A 15,102-nucleotide genomic window follows, 5' to 3' on the forward strand; every position below is an offset into this window, starting at 1 on the left:
AGAGTCCAGAAGAGGGTGTAGATCTCTTGGAGCTAGAGTTACAGGCCAAGATGAGACCTCTGCAAGAGCAGCAAGTGCTCATAAGCTCTGAGCCATCTCTCCAGCCCCCATGCTGCTTTGCTTGAGATATTCAGATCTAGGTGATGTGCAGGACAGCTTCCTTAAAGGCTTGGGCTTTTAGGAACCTGTGGATGGGTAGCAGGGTGCTTATAATCAGAAGAAGGGGGCTTGAAACCTTTTAGCTCCATGGAGGTTAGAGCATTGCCCAAGGGGATGGGTGGAGACAGTGAAGGGAGTGGGGGGCACCTTAGGGGGCATGCAAGTGTGTGGATGGGCTCAAGGGCTCTGGAATGGAGAACTACTTGGAAACTGGCAGATGTTCAGGCTTGGGTGCTTGAGACGGAATGGGTGGCTCCAAGGTCGTCTCAGAGATGAATTACTACCCAAGGGGCCCAGGATGCTAGATGAAGACTCCCTGGGAAAGCTGATGCCAGTACAGCTGAGATTCAGGGGACAAGGACAAGGAGTGACCAAGGAGAGATGCTTGTATGACTTGAGGCTTCTAGCAAGGGAGGAGATTTGCTGTGGAACCCTGTCCTTGGGCGTGGCATATCTGTTGATCTCTTAAAGAAAAGTTATTACAAATCTGGGTGGCAGTGGCACATGCCTTTGATCCTAGCATTGGGGAAGCAGAGGCAGAGGCAGGTGGATTTCTGAGTTTGAGGCCAGCCTGGTGTACAGTGAGCTCCAGGACAGCCAGGGCTACACAAAGGAACCCTGTATCAAACAAAATAAAACAACCCAAAAACTTGTTAAATCTATTGTGTGTGCACACATGTGTCACTGCGCGCGCGCGCGCGAGCGCGCCCATGTGTGTATGTATGTCAGAACATACCTAAGGAGAGAACAGACTCCTGCCAGTTGTCTTCTGATCTTCGCCCCCCCCATACACACACAAATAGAATATAGTAAAATAATCCCTCTCTCCACCAACAATTCAACAATCTTAAAATCATTTGTGCATGGGGGTGGGGCAGCAGGAAGCTGTTTTTTCTGCCTCCCACTATGTGGATCCCAGAAGGCAAACCTCAGACTTCTCAGCAAGTACCTTCACCATCTAAGCCATTTCAGTGGCCCCATTTCCCTCATGAATTATGAGACAGTTAACATCAACAATTACTGTAGGAGGGAGCTTATGAGGCCACACCCTCTCTCTAGGATTTACAGTTAATAATTGCTAGGAAGAGGGGCTTGTGAGTCTGTAGTCTCTGAAGGATTGACAGACTATTGACTGGGCTAGTGAGTTAGTTCAGCAGACAATGGCATTTGGTGATTAGCCTGACAACTTGAGTTTGGTGGGAGAAAGCTGAATCTCACGGTTTTCCTCTGACGCCATGCTTGCCATGGTGTGTATACAACCCCCACCCCCATGCACAAATGATTTTAAGATTGTTGAATTGTTGGTGGAGAGAGGGATTATTTTACTATATTCTATTTGTGTGTGTATGGGGGGGCGAAGATCAGAAGACAACTGGCAGGAGTCTGTTCTCTCCTTAGATCATGTAGTCACAGGACCTGTGCCTTGGAAGAGGCAATTGCCTTTACTCCAAGAGACAAATTGTTGGCCCCTAAAAAAGTTAATTCTTTAAGGTTTTTATTTTCTTCTTAATTATTTGCATGTGTATGTATGTGTGCGTGGTGAGTGCAGGTGCCCAAAGAGATCAGGAGCACTAGATTCTCTGCAGTTGGACTTACAGATGTTGTCAGCTGCCTGACATAGATGCTGGGAACTGGACTCAGGTCCTGTGCAAGAGCAGCAAGTGTTCCTAATCACCAAGCCATCTCTTTTCTTTGTTGCTGTAAGGAACTCTGATTAGAGACTGGAGATGGCTCACTGGCTAAGAACATTTGGTACGTTTTCAGAGGACCAGGTTCAATTCCCATCACTCACACGATGGGATCATCTGCAACTCCAGTTCCTGAAGGATGATGCCTCCTTTTCTGGCCTCTGTAAGCACTAGGCATGTACATAGTGCACAGAGGTACGTGCAATCAAAGTACCCACATGCATTACATTAAATTAAGCTTTAAAGCAATCTAAACCAAACTCATTGATTTACCAAGCCACAATAGAATAGTTTCTTTGGTTTGTCACTAGTGGGGGGTGAATAGATGTTCATTTGTCTCCCCAGGAAAAGTTTAATGGGATACAGACAGAGTGGAACCCTAGCCAGTGCGTCCTCTAGAGCTGTACCCCTTTGGGAACTGGAGATGGTGAGGATGTGTGTGGTAAGCCTGCCATGAGAATTAGGAATATAGCTTGTAAATTGCTTGCATGGCACATCTCTCCTGCCACATTTACCTGGGTCCCAGAGACCAGCCTTTACCCACTGACCCCTGCAAGGGGCTTCACTTTAATTCTTTTTTTTTAAAATTATTTAATAAATTGAGGGGGAGGTATGAGAATGCTAGGCACACATGCATGTGGAGGTCAGCGGATAACCTGCAGGAGATGATTCCCTCCTTCTACTGTGTGGGTCCTGGAGATTGGAACCAGGTCATCAGGCTTGGTGGCAGCAAATACCTTTACACAGTTAACCATCATGTCATTATTTACTTACTTACTTACTTACTTACTTACTTACTTATGGGGTCTCTCTATGTAACCCTGGCTGTCCTAGAACACAGTATGTAGACCAGACTGGCTTCAAACTCACAGAGATCCTCCTGTTTCTGCTTTCTGAGTGCTGATATTAAAGCCACCACAATTCCTTTCCTCATTCACGATTTAATTAAAAAAAAAAAAAAACAATTGCCAGGTGTGGTGGTGCACGCCTTTAATCCCAGCACTCGGGAGGCAGAGGCAGGCAGATTTCTGACTTTGAGGCCAGCCTGGTCTACAGAGTAAGTTCCAGGACAGTTAGGGCTACATAGAGAAACCCTATCTCAAAAAAATTGTTATGTGTATGGATATTTTGTCTGCATGTATATATGTGCACTGCATGCATGCCTGGTGCTGACGAGGCCAGGAGAGGGTATGAGATACCCTGGAGCTGGAGTTAGATGGTTGTGAGCCACCATGTGGGGGCTGGGTATCAAATCTGGGTCCTCTAGAAGAACAATTAGTGATTAAGCCATCTTTCCAGCCCCAAACACTATTTTCTGAGATAGATTCTCTCTATGTATCACAGGCTGGTCTTGAAATCATGATTCTCCTGCTTCAGCCTCCCAAGTGTTGTGGATTATAGGCAATTGGTTTCATAGGCTTGATAGGGTTTGAATATAGTATGCTAATAACCACGAAGCTATCATTGTAATGAAGATACTGAACATAGCCATCCCATCAAGTGTTTTCTATTAGCTCTTCCTCATTCTTGCTTCCTCACCCTGGACCCTTCTCAAGGCAACCTCAGGCCCATGATTTGACATTGCACATCAGTATGTATTTTGTTAGATGATTATCTAAGTAAAGTCATACAGCATGCCCTCTTTACAGAGGTTTTTCTCGATTCTTTTATATACTATAGTTATTTTTGGTGACTTTCTTTTTTTACAGTGCTGCGGGACCTCAAGCTACTTGTGTACTCTATACTACTGACCTATACCTCCAGTCCGTACCATAATCATTTTGAGTTCAAATTATTCATCCTTTTATATCTCTAAGTTGTGTGTGTGTGTGTGAGAGCGAGCGAGCGAGCGAGCGAGAGAGAGAGAGAGAGAGAGAGAGAGAACTAGGTAGTACTCAGTGCCTTGTTTATGCTAGACAAACACTCTGCTCTCTGCTACAACTTCTAACCTAAACCACATCTTTTGATAATGTCTCCATTGGCCCTTGCTCTCTTCTGAGTGTGTACCAAAGTTTGTAGCCAAGTTGTGTAGCCAAATGACTCTGAATTTCTCATCCTGTCTCAGCTTCCCAAGTAGCTGAGATTCAGGACTGTGCCACTATACCCAACATTTAAGCTTTGGTTGTTGTTTGAGATGGGGGTCTCACCATTGTAGCTGGCCAGGAGCTCTCTGTGTAGTCAAGGCTGACCTTGAACTCACAGAGATCTGCCTGCTTCTGCCTTCCCAGTACTGAGATTAAAGGTATGTTCCACTATGCTCGACTAACATTTTAAAAAAATTTATGTTTTATGCTTTAAAGTTCTTGAGGTAAGAGTCTCACTGAATTATCCAAGCTGGTCTCCAACCCCAAATCCTCCTGCCTCAGCTGCCTGAGTGCTGCAACAATAGGTGTATACCACTATATCCAACCCACTGCATCAATACAGCAGTTTGTGCACTTATCTACTGATGGACTTTTGGGTTGTCTCCAGTTTGAGGCTGTCAACAAATGCTGTGAACTGAGTTACAAGCCCTTTCCCTCCTTATTAAGGCTCTAACTCCCAAGTGACTACAGATAGGGTCTTAGGAGGAATATACGGTTAAATGGTTATATAAGAAGAGAAAAGTTCTCTCTCTCTCCTTCCTCTCTCTCTTTCCCTCTCCTCCTCCCCCTCGCCCTCCTCCTCCTCCGCCGCCTTCTTCTTTTGTGTGTGTGTATGTCTGCCATGTGTATGTATGCATGTATCTGTGGAGGTCAGAAGACGGAGTCAGATTTCATAGAGGTGGAGAACTTTTTGGTTTTGTTTGTTTGATTGTTTTTCTTTCTTTTTTATATGTGTGTACACTGTAGCTGTCTTCAGACACTCCAGAAGAGGGCATCAGATTTTTGTTACGGATAGTTGTGAGCCACCATGTGGTTGCTGGGATTTGAACTCAGGACCTTTGGAAGAGCAGTCAGTGCTCTTACCCGCTGAGCCATCTCTCCAGCCCTCCTCCTTCTCCTCCCCTCCTCCTCCTCCTCCTCCTCCTCCTCCTCCTCCTCCTCTCTTCTTCTTCTTCTTCTTCTTCTTCTTCTTCTTCTTCTTCTTCTTCTTCTTCTTCTTCTTCTACCTCTCACTCTCGCTCTGTCAACCCAGTGTAAGGAGGACAGCGAGAAAGCAGTTACCTGCAATCCAAGAAGGAAAGACACACCCAGGACCAAATTGGCCAACATCTTGATCTTTTATTTTCCAGTCTCCAGAACAAGAGGAAATCAATTGTATGGTTATGGTTGCCCAAGTGTCTGTGGTTCATAAACACTCATACTCAAGTCTTTATGAACACTCTGCATGTTTTTAGATAAGTACTCCGGAATGGAATGGGTAGATCACATGTGCATATTTAATTTGTTTTCTTTCTGATTGTTTATTGTTTTAAAAATCCTGCTAAGTTGCTTTCTAAAGATAGTGTACCATTGTCCATGTCCAGCCGGCTACTTGAATTCCATTTCCTGCATATCCTGTTTAACTCCAGCTTTTCAGTTTTAACCAGTCTCCAGTTAAGAGAAGCAGATGTACCTGGGGCAGAGCAAGGCTAGACTCTGACTTTACAGCTCCTGCAACCAGGCCTCCTTGCCTGCGGCCAGGTAGGTCACCTCCTGGTCCGGGCGCCAGGCCTGGGACTGGCCAGACAACAGCAGCGTCCAGGCCTGGGCTAGGAGCCAGGTGAGCGCGCCCCTGCGCTAAAACTAATCATCGGGCTGCCCTGAGTCCACCAGGTTCACCACAGGCCATGGACTCTCGCGCTGGGAACGCGGCAGACCCTAGAGGGAGCAGAAGAGGTACTGGCTTGGGTGGAGAAGAGAGAAAGGGAAGGAACCGACACAGGCCACCCACTCCTTGCTTGTGGACTTCTAATCATTTCCACCCCACAAGTGGTAAACATCAGCCTTGGTGCCCAGGCATTCCTGGCAATAGCCAGGGGCCCAGCGATGAAAACCTTGTTTTAGGTCCCTTACCTATAGTCTCAAGGCTGTGTGTGTGTGTGTGTGTGTGTGTGTGTGTGCGTGTGAGAGAGAGAGGGGGGAGTGGAGGGAGAGAGAGAGAGGTGGGGGGAGCACACCAGATTCAGGAGACCTATGTCATGAGTCTAGGAAGAAAGCCTGGAGGCACCTGCTGGTCCTAGGCAGGCAGGGTGTGTAGGGAATTAGGTGGGTGGGCTGGGGATCTGAGGAGGTGGGGATCTGGGGATGCTTGCACTCTGAGGGGACACTGGGCCTTTAAGGGAACTCTTGGGAGTAGCAGGGATTGACCAGTATACTGAAGGTGAAATTGGGGAATTCAGGGTTGTTTGCAGGGAGGAGTTTATGTGGGAGAAGCAGGGTCCCTGGACACATGGCGAAAGAAGTTTGGCATTTAGTGTTACTAGGGGATAGTATGGTGAGCTCCAAACAAATAAATCTGTTGAGTGCTCAGAGGTGTTCAGGTCTATTGCTGTCAAATGGCTACCTTCGGGGATTTTATGGGGTAAGGCAGCGGGCAATGTATACACTCGCGGCGGTCAAGGGTCCTACCTGAGGAGGGGACTGTCGGGCAGCCCTGAACTAGTGACCAGGGATCTCCGGATACCTGGAGGGGCATTTCTAGGTCTTTGGACTTAGAAATCACTCACGTCGGGACTCCAGCGCTTTGAGTCCAAGATGACTTGTCTCTTCTCCTCTCTGCAGGAGGTGGCTTACAAGGGTCCGGGAGTCCCCGAGCTCGGCAGCTCCTGGAGCGGCTGGATGCGCGCCCCCTGGCGGCACGAGCCGCCGCGGACTTGACAGCGCTAGTACGAAAAGCGGGCGCCACATTGCGCCTGCGCCACACGGAGGGTAGGTACAAGGACTTGGTAGGGCGGGGCAGGAGGGGCTGGGCTTCTAGCTAGCCCTGTGACTGTTAGAGAGTGTGATTCCACCGGGAGGGTTCACAGCCAGCGAGACCTTGTGAACTAGAGTTTATTCTTTTAGGTTTATTACGATAGATGAGTTTCAGGACATTTGTGGAAAGTGCTGGACTGGATGGTTATTAAGGTCAGCGGGGCTCTGACTTGGCATTCGCAATCTTGAACACTTGGTAGCTGTAACTACCGGCAACACATACACAAACAAACCTAGGTGTAGGAGGGGGCCTAATTGGGAAGAATAGTTAGCAGGATTGGGAGCAGATTAACAGTACATAATGGGGCTGAGCAGTAGTACTTTAATCCCAGCACCCAAGAGAGGTAGATGCAGGTGGATGGATCTCTGTGAGTTCGAGGCTAGCCTGGTCTACAGAGCAAGTTCTAGGACAGCCAGGGTTACAACAGAAACCCTGTCTCGAAAAGCAAACAAACAAAAAAGCGCATAACAGATGTAAGATTGATTTCAATACATTTTATACATACGTGAAACTGTACCAAATGTCATTTCCAAAGAGGAGAGGAAATGATTTCTTTGTAAAAAGGTGAGTCTGAGGACTGGAGAGATGGCTCAGTGGTTAAGAACACTGCTCTTCCAGAGGTCCTGAGTTCTGTTCCCAAGCAACCACACGGTGGCTCACAAATCTCTTTAATGGGATCCCATGCCCTCTTCTGGTGTGTCTCAAGACAGCTACAGTGTACTCATATACATAAAATAAATGCATGAATAAAGACATCTTTAAAAAATGGTGAATCTGAAATGCCAAAGTGTGGAAGCTCTGAATACATTAGAGGCAAATTTTTGTTTGCTTGGTTTTGTGTGAATGTGTATGCTGAAAGATATAATTTCTATTTAATTTTTTCCTGCTCCACCCCTTGATTTTATTTTAGAGACTGGGTTTCTCTATGTAGCCCTGACTGTCCAAGAACTTACTATGTAACCCAGGCTGGCCTAGAACTCAAAGATCCATCTGCCTCTGCCTTCTGAGTGCTGAGATTAAAGGTGTGCGCCACCACAGCTGACTTATTTATTTTCAAGTGTGTTTGTGTTGGTAGGTATATACATGTGACTATATCAGATTTACCAGTTTCAGGCAGTTGTGAGTCTTCACATGTGTGCTGGGAATTGAACTCTGGTCTTTAGCAGGCATTATAGGAACTCTTAACTGCTGAGCTCTCTCTCTCTAGCTCCTTGTTTTGTTTCATGAGACAAAGTCTCATGGTGGAGACCACATTGGTCTCGAATTTGAGCCAATGCTCCTGCCTTAGCTTCTAGAATGCCGGGGTTAGTCTTCTGCTGTTGGTTCACATGTGAGAAATGAAGTGAATTTTGCAGGCTAATTAGAGGTTGTGATCTAGATTCTCAGGGAAAAAAAATCTTGAAATGGCAACTTTCCTAGAAGGCCTTGCTTAAAATATTGTATTTATTTAACTCTTGGGGTACTGGGACCAAACTCAGGATGTGGTACATGCTAGAAACTCCCATTACCAATAAGCTACAGTCACACTTAGGGTGTTACTTAATGCATACAGCCTATGTTGTTTTTTTTGTTTTTTGTTTTTTTTGTTTTTTTTTTTATTTTTTCGAGACAGGGTTTCTCTGTGTAGCTCTGGCTGTCCTGGAACTCACTTTGTAGACCAGGCTGGCCTCAAACTCAGAAATCCACCTGTCTCTGCCTCCCAAGTGCTGGGATTAAAGGCGTGTGCCACCAACGCCCAGTTGCCTATGTGTTCTTAATATCTGGAAGGAAGATATGGAGGACTGTTCACATGGATGGCAATGGATTACCTAAGAAGGAGCCAGGACAGCTATTTCTGTACGGTCAGCCTTAAAGATTGCTAGAGAAGGAGAATGGTAGTGTGGTCCCTAAATAGTCTAATGGTGGGCAAGTCTGTGTGAGTTGCACAAGTGGGCAAATAGGTGAAGTTGAAATGTTAACTGGTGGGGCTAGAGAGAGATTGTTTCATGGTTAAGAGCTGCTCATATGGAAGAACCAGGTTCAATTCCCAGCACACACACATGGTGGCTCACAATCATGATGTTATTCCAGTTCCAGAGCATCTGACATCAGGTACACATGTGGCGCACAGACGTACAGGTGAGCAAAAAACCCATACACATAAAATAAAAAGAATAGTTAAGGAGCTGGCGAGATGGCTCAGTGGGTAAGGGCACGGACTGTTCTTCCGAAGGTCCTGAGTTCAAATCCCAGCAACCACATGGTGGCTCACAACCACCTGCAATGAGATTCGAGGCCCTCTTCTGGTGCATCTGAAGACAGCCACAGTGTACTTATGTATAATAATAAATAAATCTTTTTTTTAAAAAAGAATATGCCGGGCATGGTGGCACACACCTTTAATCCCAGCACTCGGAAGGCAGAGGCAGGCGGATTTCTGAGTTCAAGGCCAGCCTCGTCTACAAAGTGAGTTCCAGGACAGCCAGGGCTATACAGAGAAACTCTGTCTCCAAAAACCAAAAATAAATAAATAAAATAGAGTAAAATAAAAAATTTAATATTTAAAAAGTTAAGCCAGGAGTCCTAAGTTGGTTTCCATGTCACATCTTTTGATGTTCCTCTTTGTCTCTTTCATATCTAAGCTGTTAGTGGTCTGGATTCTGCAGATATAGAAGTCACAGACAGTCGCTTGCCTCATGCCACTCTTGTGAAACATCCACCCCAGGTACTCATTGCTATGTCCTGTGTTAACCTTTTGCTTCTGTTGAGTTTTAGACAGGGCATCTTCTGTAGCCCAGGCTGGCGGGAACTTGATAGGTACACTAGGCTATCCTCAAACTTAAGGTGATCTCTCTGCCTTAGACTCCCCAATGCTACAATTATAGGCATGTACTTCCTATACTATACTGGCCAGTCTTATGTCAACTTAACAAAAGCTGGAGTTATCTGAAAGGAGGGAACCTCACCTGAGAAAATGTTTCCGTAAGATCCGGCTGTAAGACATTTTGTTAGTGATTGATGGGGGGAGGGCTCAGCCCACTAGGGGTGGTGTCTTCCTTGGGCCAGTGATCCTAGATTCTATAAGAAAACAGACTGACTAGGCAATGGTAGCACACGCCTTTAATCCCAGCACTCAGGAGGCAGAGGCAGTTGGATCTCTGTTTGACACCAGCCTGGTCTACATAGTGAGTTCCAGGACAACCAATGCTACACAGAGAAACCCTGTCTCAAAAAGAAAAAAATAAAAGCAGGCTGAGCAAGCTATAGGTAACAGGCCAACAAGCAGCACCCTCCATGGCTTCTGAATCAGGACCTGCCTCCATATTCCTGCCCTGCTTGAGTTCCTGGTTTGACAATTTTGGTGATGAACTATGATGTGGAAGTATAAGCCAAATAAAGCCTCCCCGCCTCCAAGTTGCTTTGGTCATGGTGTCTCATCTCGGCAATAGTAATCCTAAGGTACACACCCAGCTAATTTATGTATACTCTTGCCCCTTTTCCAGCATCAAAGGTCTGAGACTCTAGGTACATGGATGGAGCCACTTCCAGTAACCCAGAATAAGGCAAGCTATGCTTTGAAAGTACCCCAAGCCACTGGCCAATTTTCTGTGGAGCTGGTCCGAGGTCCGGCAGGTTTTGGTCTCACTTTAAGTGGAGGCCGAAATGTATCTGGGGATGCTCCATTGGCCGTGCATGGACTGCTGAAGAATGGGCCAGCACAGCGATGTGGTCGTTTGCAGGTCAGCTCTAAGCAACAGTCCATTCATAGATGTGGTCCTTATCCTTGTCCAGTCTCCATCTGTCCTTCATACAGCACTGTGTTCTTGCAGGCTGGTGACCTCGTGCTCTATATCAATGGCCAGTCAACACAGGGCCTTACTCATGCCCAGGTGGTGGAGAGGATTCGAACTGGAGGCCCCCGCCTTTGCCTGGTACTTCAAAGGCCTCAAGACATGGATGGCAGTAGGATCAAGGAGGTTGGAGGACATCAGAAGACAGGTGAGGTGGTGGATTTCCCAGAGAAGAGAGGCAGGCAGAGATCAGAGAGGGGAAGGGGAGGCTCAGAGAGTGGAAAGGCTGGATCCCGAGGAAAAAGAGGTTTCCTAACCATCTGAGAAGCCCTGTGGATTCCATCCCCCAGATTCTCTTTTAGAGAGTAGGGAGTTTACTTGTGAGAGACAAATAAAGGGGGCTGGCAAGAGTGCTCAGTAGATGAAGGTGTTTGTCCCCAAGCCTGATGACATTGAGTTTGATCCCTAGGTCCCACACAGTGGCAGGAGAGACCTGATCCAACCCCCACCCCCACCTCCACCCCCCAATCTTTAAGAATTGTTCAGTAACTGAAAGAGCAGGGAGCCAAAGAAGGAGAGGTGAGAGAGAAGAGATTCGGAACACTCACAAGGGGAAAGCTTCGTGGTTCAAAAGCCAAGATTAGGGTTTGATTGCCTTTGGGCAATGATTCTGTGGAGCATGTCCTGGATTGAAGAGGTATATTTATTTGGAGGCGGGGATGTTGAGGTTTGTGACGGAGTGACACCTTTAGGACTTGAAGAGAATTGTCTCTAAGGGCTTTTCTGGCCACTCTTAGCTAAGGCCCCGATTTCCATTGTCTATTCCACCACCCAATCTAACCCCTAGTCTTGCTATCTCCAGATCGCAGCCTAGATCCTAGGGGAAGCAGGGTGATGGAGTCTCGCAGCACCATTTCCCCAGTTCACCACCGGCCCAAGACCCGGCCCAGTCCCGGACCTAGTCCACAGGCAGTGGCTATTGGCCACGTGGTTCGCGCAGTGGAGCACCCCACAGAAGACCTGGAAAACCGTATCCCTGGTACCCCTGGGCCCTGGCTGGTGCCGAGCGAGGACCGGCTCTCACGGGCTCTAGGGGTTCGGGGTGGGGGCGCGCAGCTCGCTCTGGAGATGGCAGCCGGAAGGCGGAGGCATTGAGCACCAATAGACAGCTCTGTGCTCACTAGGTGAGGTCCCATAAGGTTCTAGCATGCCGGACCGCCAAGCTCTAAGCTTTTCCCTTAGAGCTTTAACCTGGTTTAGTACCTTCCCACTGCACATTGCACAGTGGAGTGGTCCCCACCCTTTCAAGACGCCAGTGGTATGGCCCTCCCAGAGCCCAGAGCGCTCGCACCCCACCACCCCCACGTCCGCGTGCGCGCAGCTTCTCCTAGTCCCTTCCCGGCCTGGAGGTAATAAAATAGCTGGATCCAGTTCTGACTTGCTAGGTGCTCTAGGCGGGGTGAGGTTTCCCAGTCCACCCTGGAAGGGAGGGGTGGCTTGATCTGGTTTCGATGAAGTCCCTTCGAAACCACCCGAAAGCTACGTGCAGCTTCCTTCATGCCTCCAGATGGGTCTTTATTTCTGCTTGCTTCCCAGTTTGCTTTGCTAATCCCTGCCCTTCATTCATTCATTTCACTTTCCGAGTACGCACATTATTGCTTGTGATGTGGGGAATGCAGAAGTAGGCCTGTTGTGGGAGTGTCCCAGTAAGCTCAGGGTTCCCGCATGGAATTCTTCAGACCCTTAGCTGACATCAAGATAGCAAATCTAGAATCCTGGCGTCTTCCTCCACCCAGAGTCTCCCACTTCCGGCTTGGAAAAACTAGCTTTAACTGTGGTATATGCTGTCCCAGGGGCGCGGGCTGGGGCCTTGGACCCCACTTGGAGACAGAGCCGGGAAGGTGTGAGTCAGCGCCTCGGGTAGGCCAGGCTAAAAAGGGCTGTTAGAAGTCTTTGGACCACGCCTCCTCCTTTCCTTAGACGGTGACAAACTGCACCAGGCGGTCCTAGCCTGGGATGAGACTAAAGTTTCCTCCGCCCTGGGAGTTGAATCCTACTGTCAAAAGCTTATATGGACAGTAGACTCCAACCCAGAGAGCCACAAAGCAGGTCCTGGCCAATGCTACAAATGTCCAGTCACCTTGCTGCTAACCACATCCTGCATCCTCAATCCCATCCCCCAAAGAGGGAAGTTGTGGTCTTAACAGGCAACTTTCCCCCTCTATAAGGAGGATGCGGGGGGGGGGGGGGGGCGGGGGGGGAGAGGAGGGGAGAAATGACAGGTCCTGAGTCTCAGGTGGCGGTGGGGGTGGGGTGGGGCAGACTGCAATCCAAACAGGGACAGCTAGCAGCTGGGGTATAACAAAGTGAACACTTGAAGTGTTAGTGTGTGGTGGTGACATGTGACTCAGAGTACATACAGTGGGAGTATGGTTCCCCAGAAGTCAGGAAAGGGTTCTAGTACACAGTTCCTAAACAGCCACACCCAGGGGACTAATATAGTAACCTCAGCCACCATTTACTTAGTTTAGCTTTACCCTGCTACTAGCTTTAATGGGGGTTTTTATTTTCATCTACTTACATGCCTACTCAGCATTAGATCATTTCCCAAAGGGGGAAAACGAGGCCCAGCGATCGCCAATAGACTGAATGGGGGAGAGCTCAAAGCAGGATTAGTTAAAGCTTGGTTCGGAAGCCTTTCCTCATAAGCTTAACCGTATCTGACAAGTCCCAGTTGAACCTCGACCATATACCTGCTCTAGAGTAGTTCTACAGTGACTCCAGGGAGCTGGGATAGTGAAAGTAGACCAGTATCAGACAAGAATGACAAGAATCCATAAAAGATAACTTCCAAGAGAAGTGATAGTTACAGAATAATAATAATAATAATGATAATAAAGGTTATGGCTGGAGATTGTTGTATTCCTGTAATTTCTCCATGCGGGCAGCCAAGACAAGAGGATCACGAGTTCTAAGCCATTCTGGGCTACACAGGGAGAGACTGGCTCAAACAAACAACATCAAAGCAAAAAGGACCAGCTAGACTGTGGGAGGGGTGGTGGGCTGCTGGCCTGCTTGAAGACACAGCTTTTGAAGTGGAACCTGAAAGACCAGAAACCAAATGAAGCCAACGCTGTGGGGGAGGGGCATGACAGTTATGAGAACGGCGAGTACAGAGGCCAGAGCTAAGTTTGTCATGTTCCACAAGTTCAGGTATTTGTCCCTGCTTGAATGCAGGCACTCAACACTGGGGAAAATGTTTCAACCTTTCCATTACTCAGGCATTCCTCTCAACAATGGTGACTGTAAAATGGACCCCCTTTCTTCATTTGGAAGGGACTTATGTTTGGGGCGGGGCAGGCAGGACCTTAGGGTGAATTCTAGCCTTTCAGTGATTGCGTTATACTTGAGTATAAACCAATGTCCAGAACACATTGGGGTGGGGGGAGTTTCCTGATTTCAGGTAACCAGGCACATGTCTCAGAGTTAGACACGACGAAGGCCAGGAGGAATTAATTAATTGCTCAGGAACACACCTCAAAAAGTCAACTTTTGTACCCAAAATTATACTCAAAGACCATCCCCTTACCTTGCCCAACTCTCAGCAAAAATGTATGCTTTCTCTAGTCTTTCCCTAAAGCTTGTTTGGCCTCTCTTCTCAGAATCAGAAAACAGGGGTCCAGTACCAAAGCCGAAGAAGTCGTGCCTGGAATTGGCCAGCATGGGTTACTGGGGGGCTAGGCTCGAAGCAGACTGATAATATAGTCACTAGTATCCACCAGGTTGGTCACCAGGTTCCGTTCCCACTCAGTCTCTGCAGCACTGTCACCACCACTGCCCAAACTCTGCGAACTGACTGCATCCTCCCCATCCCAGTTTGGTACCAGTTGACTACAGAACCTGACCTGACCCAATCAGAAACACCTTTCAATTTTTATTCATCTCACTTATTGTGAACAATTACACCAGATTCAGGGGGAATTAAGTCTTAATACCTCAGACCCTGCCTATTAGGTGGTTCTCAACGTCCCTAAAGCTGCGACCCTTTAATACAGTTCCTCATGCTGTAGGACTCCTGACCACGACATTATTTTTGTTGCCACTTCATAAGTGCATTTTTGTTACTGTTAGGAATTGCAGTGTAAACATCTGTGTTTTCTGATGATCTCAGGGGACCCCTGTGAAAGGGTCGTTGAACCCCAAAGGGGTCCTTACTTACAGGTGGAGAACCACTGCTCTATATGCAAAGGGAAAACTTTTTAAAATTCAGAGCACTCCGAATTCAGGAAACACACCTGGCCTCGAGAATTTCGGGTTTAAACAGGGCCTCAGCTACCCTTTTTTCAGCTAAGGAAACTATTACTTCTTGGCCTTTTGGCTAAGTTCAAAAGTAGAAAATCGAGTCACTCCCTTCCAAAGCCAGATTCCCTCGGTAGCTCTTTTGCATTAAAAAAAAAAAGAAAGAAAGAAAAAAGAAAAAGTGAAGGGTCTACATATTCTTCCTCCTGGTACCTGAAGTTTCCAGGCACCTTGAAGATAAGGCTGTGTGCGGGACCCGTATCGTCTTCGGCCGCAGGGCAAAGGGGGCTTCCGGGGCGGCCTCCACC

At 47.5% G+C, this 15,102-nt stretch overlaps 1 protein-coding gene across 1 annotated transcript; it reads left to right on the top strand.

Moving 5' to 3' along the window:
- Positions 1–5,460: 5,460 nt before the first annotated feature.
- Magix (MAGI family member, X-linked) lies at positions 5,461–11,925 on the top strand. Its single transcript, XM_021153394.3, has 6 exons — positions 5,461–5,647; positions 6,533–6,679; positions 9,347–9,429; positions 10,208–10,444; positions 10,535–10,703; positions 11,358–11,925. Exons 1-6 carry the CDS (start codon positions 5,599–5,601, stop codon positions 11,648–11,650), a joined length of 978 nt encoding a protein of 325 aa, XP_021009053.1. The 5' UTR covers positions 5,461–5,598; the 3' UTR covers positions 11,651–11,925.
- The last annotated feature ends 3,177 nt before the right edge of the window (positions 11,926–15,102 follow it).

This window comes from Mus caroli, unplaced genomic scaffold (assembly GCF_978045245.1).
Source record: "Mus caroli unplaced genomic scaffold, Mus_caroli_1 scaffold_5, whole genome shotgun sequence".
In the NCBI taxonomy this organism is placed as follows: Eukaryota; Metazoa; Chordata; class Mammalia; order Rodentia; family Muridae; genus Mus; species Mus caroli.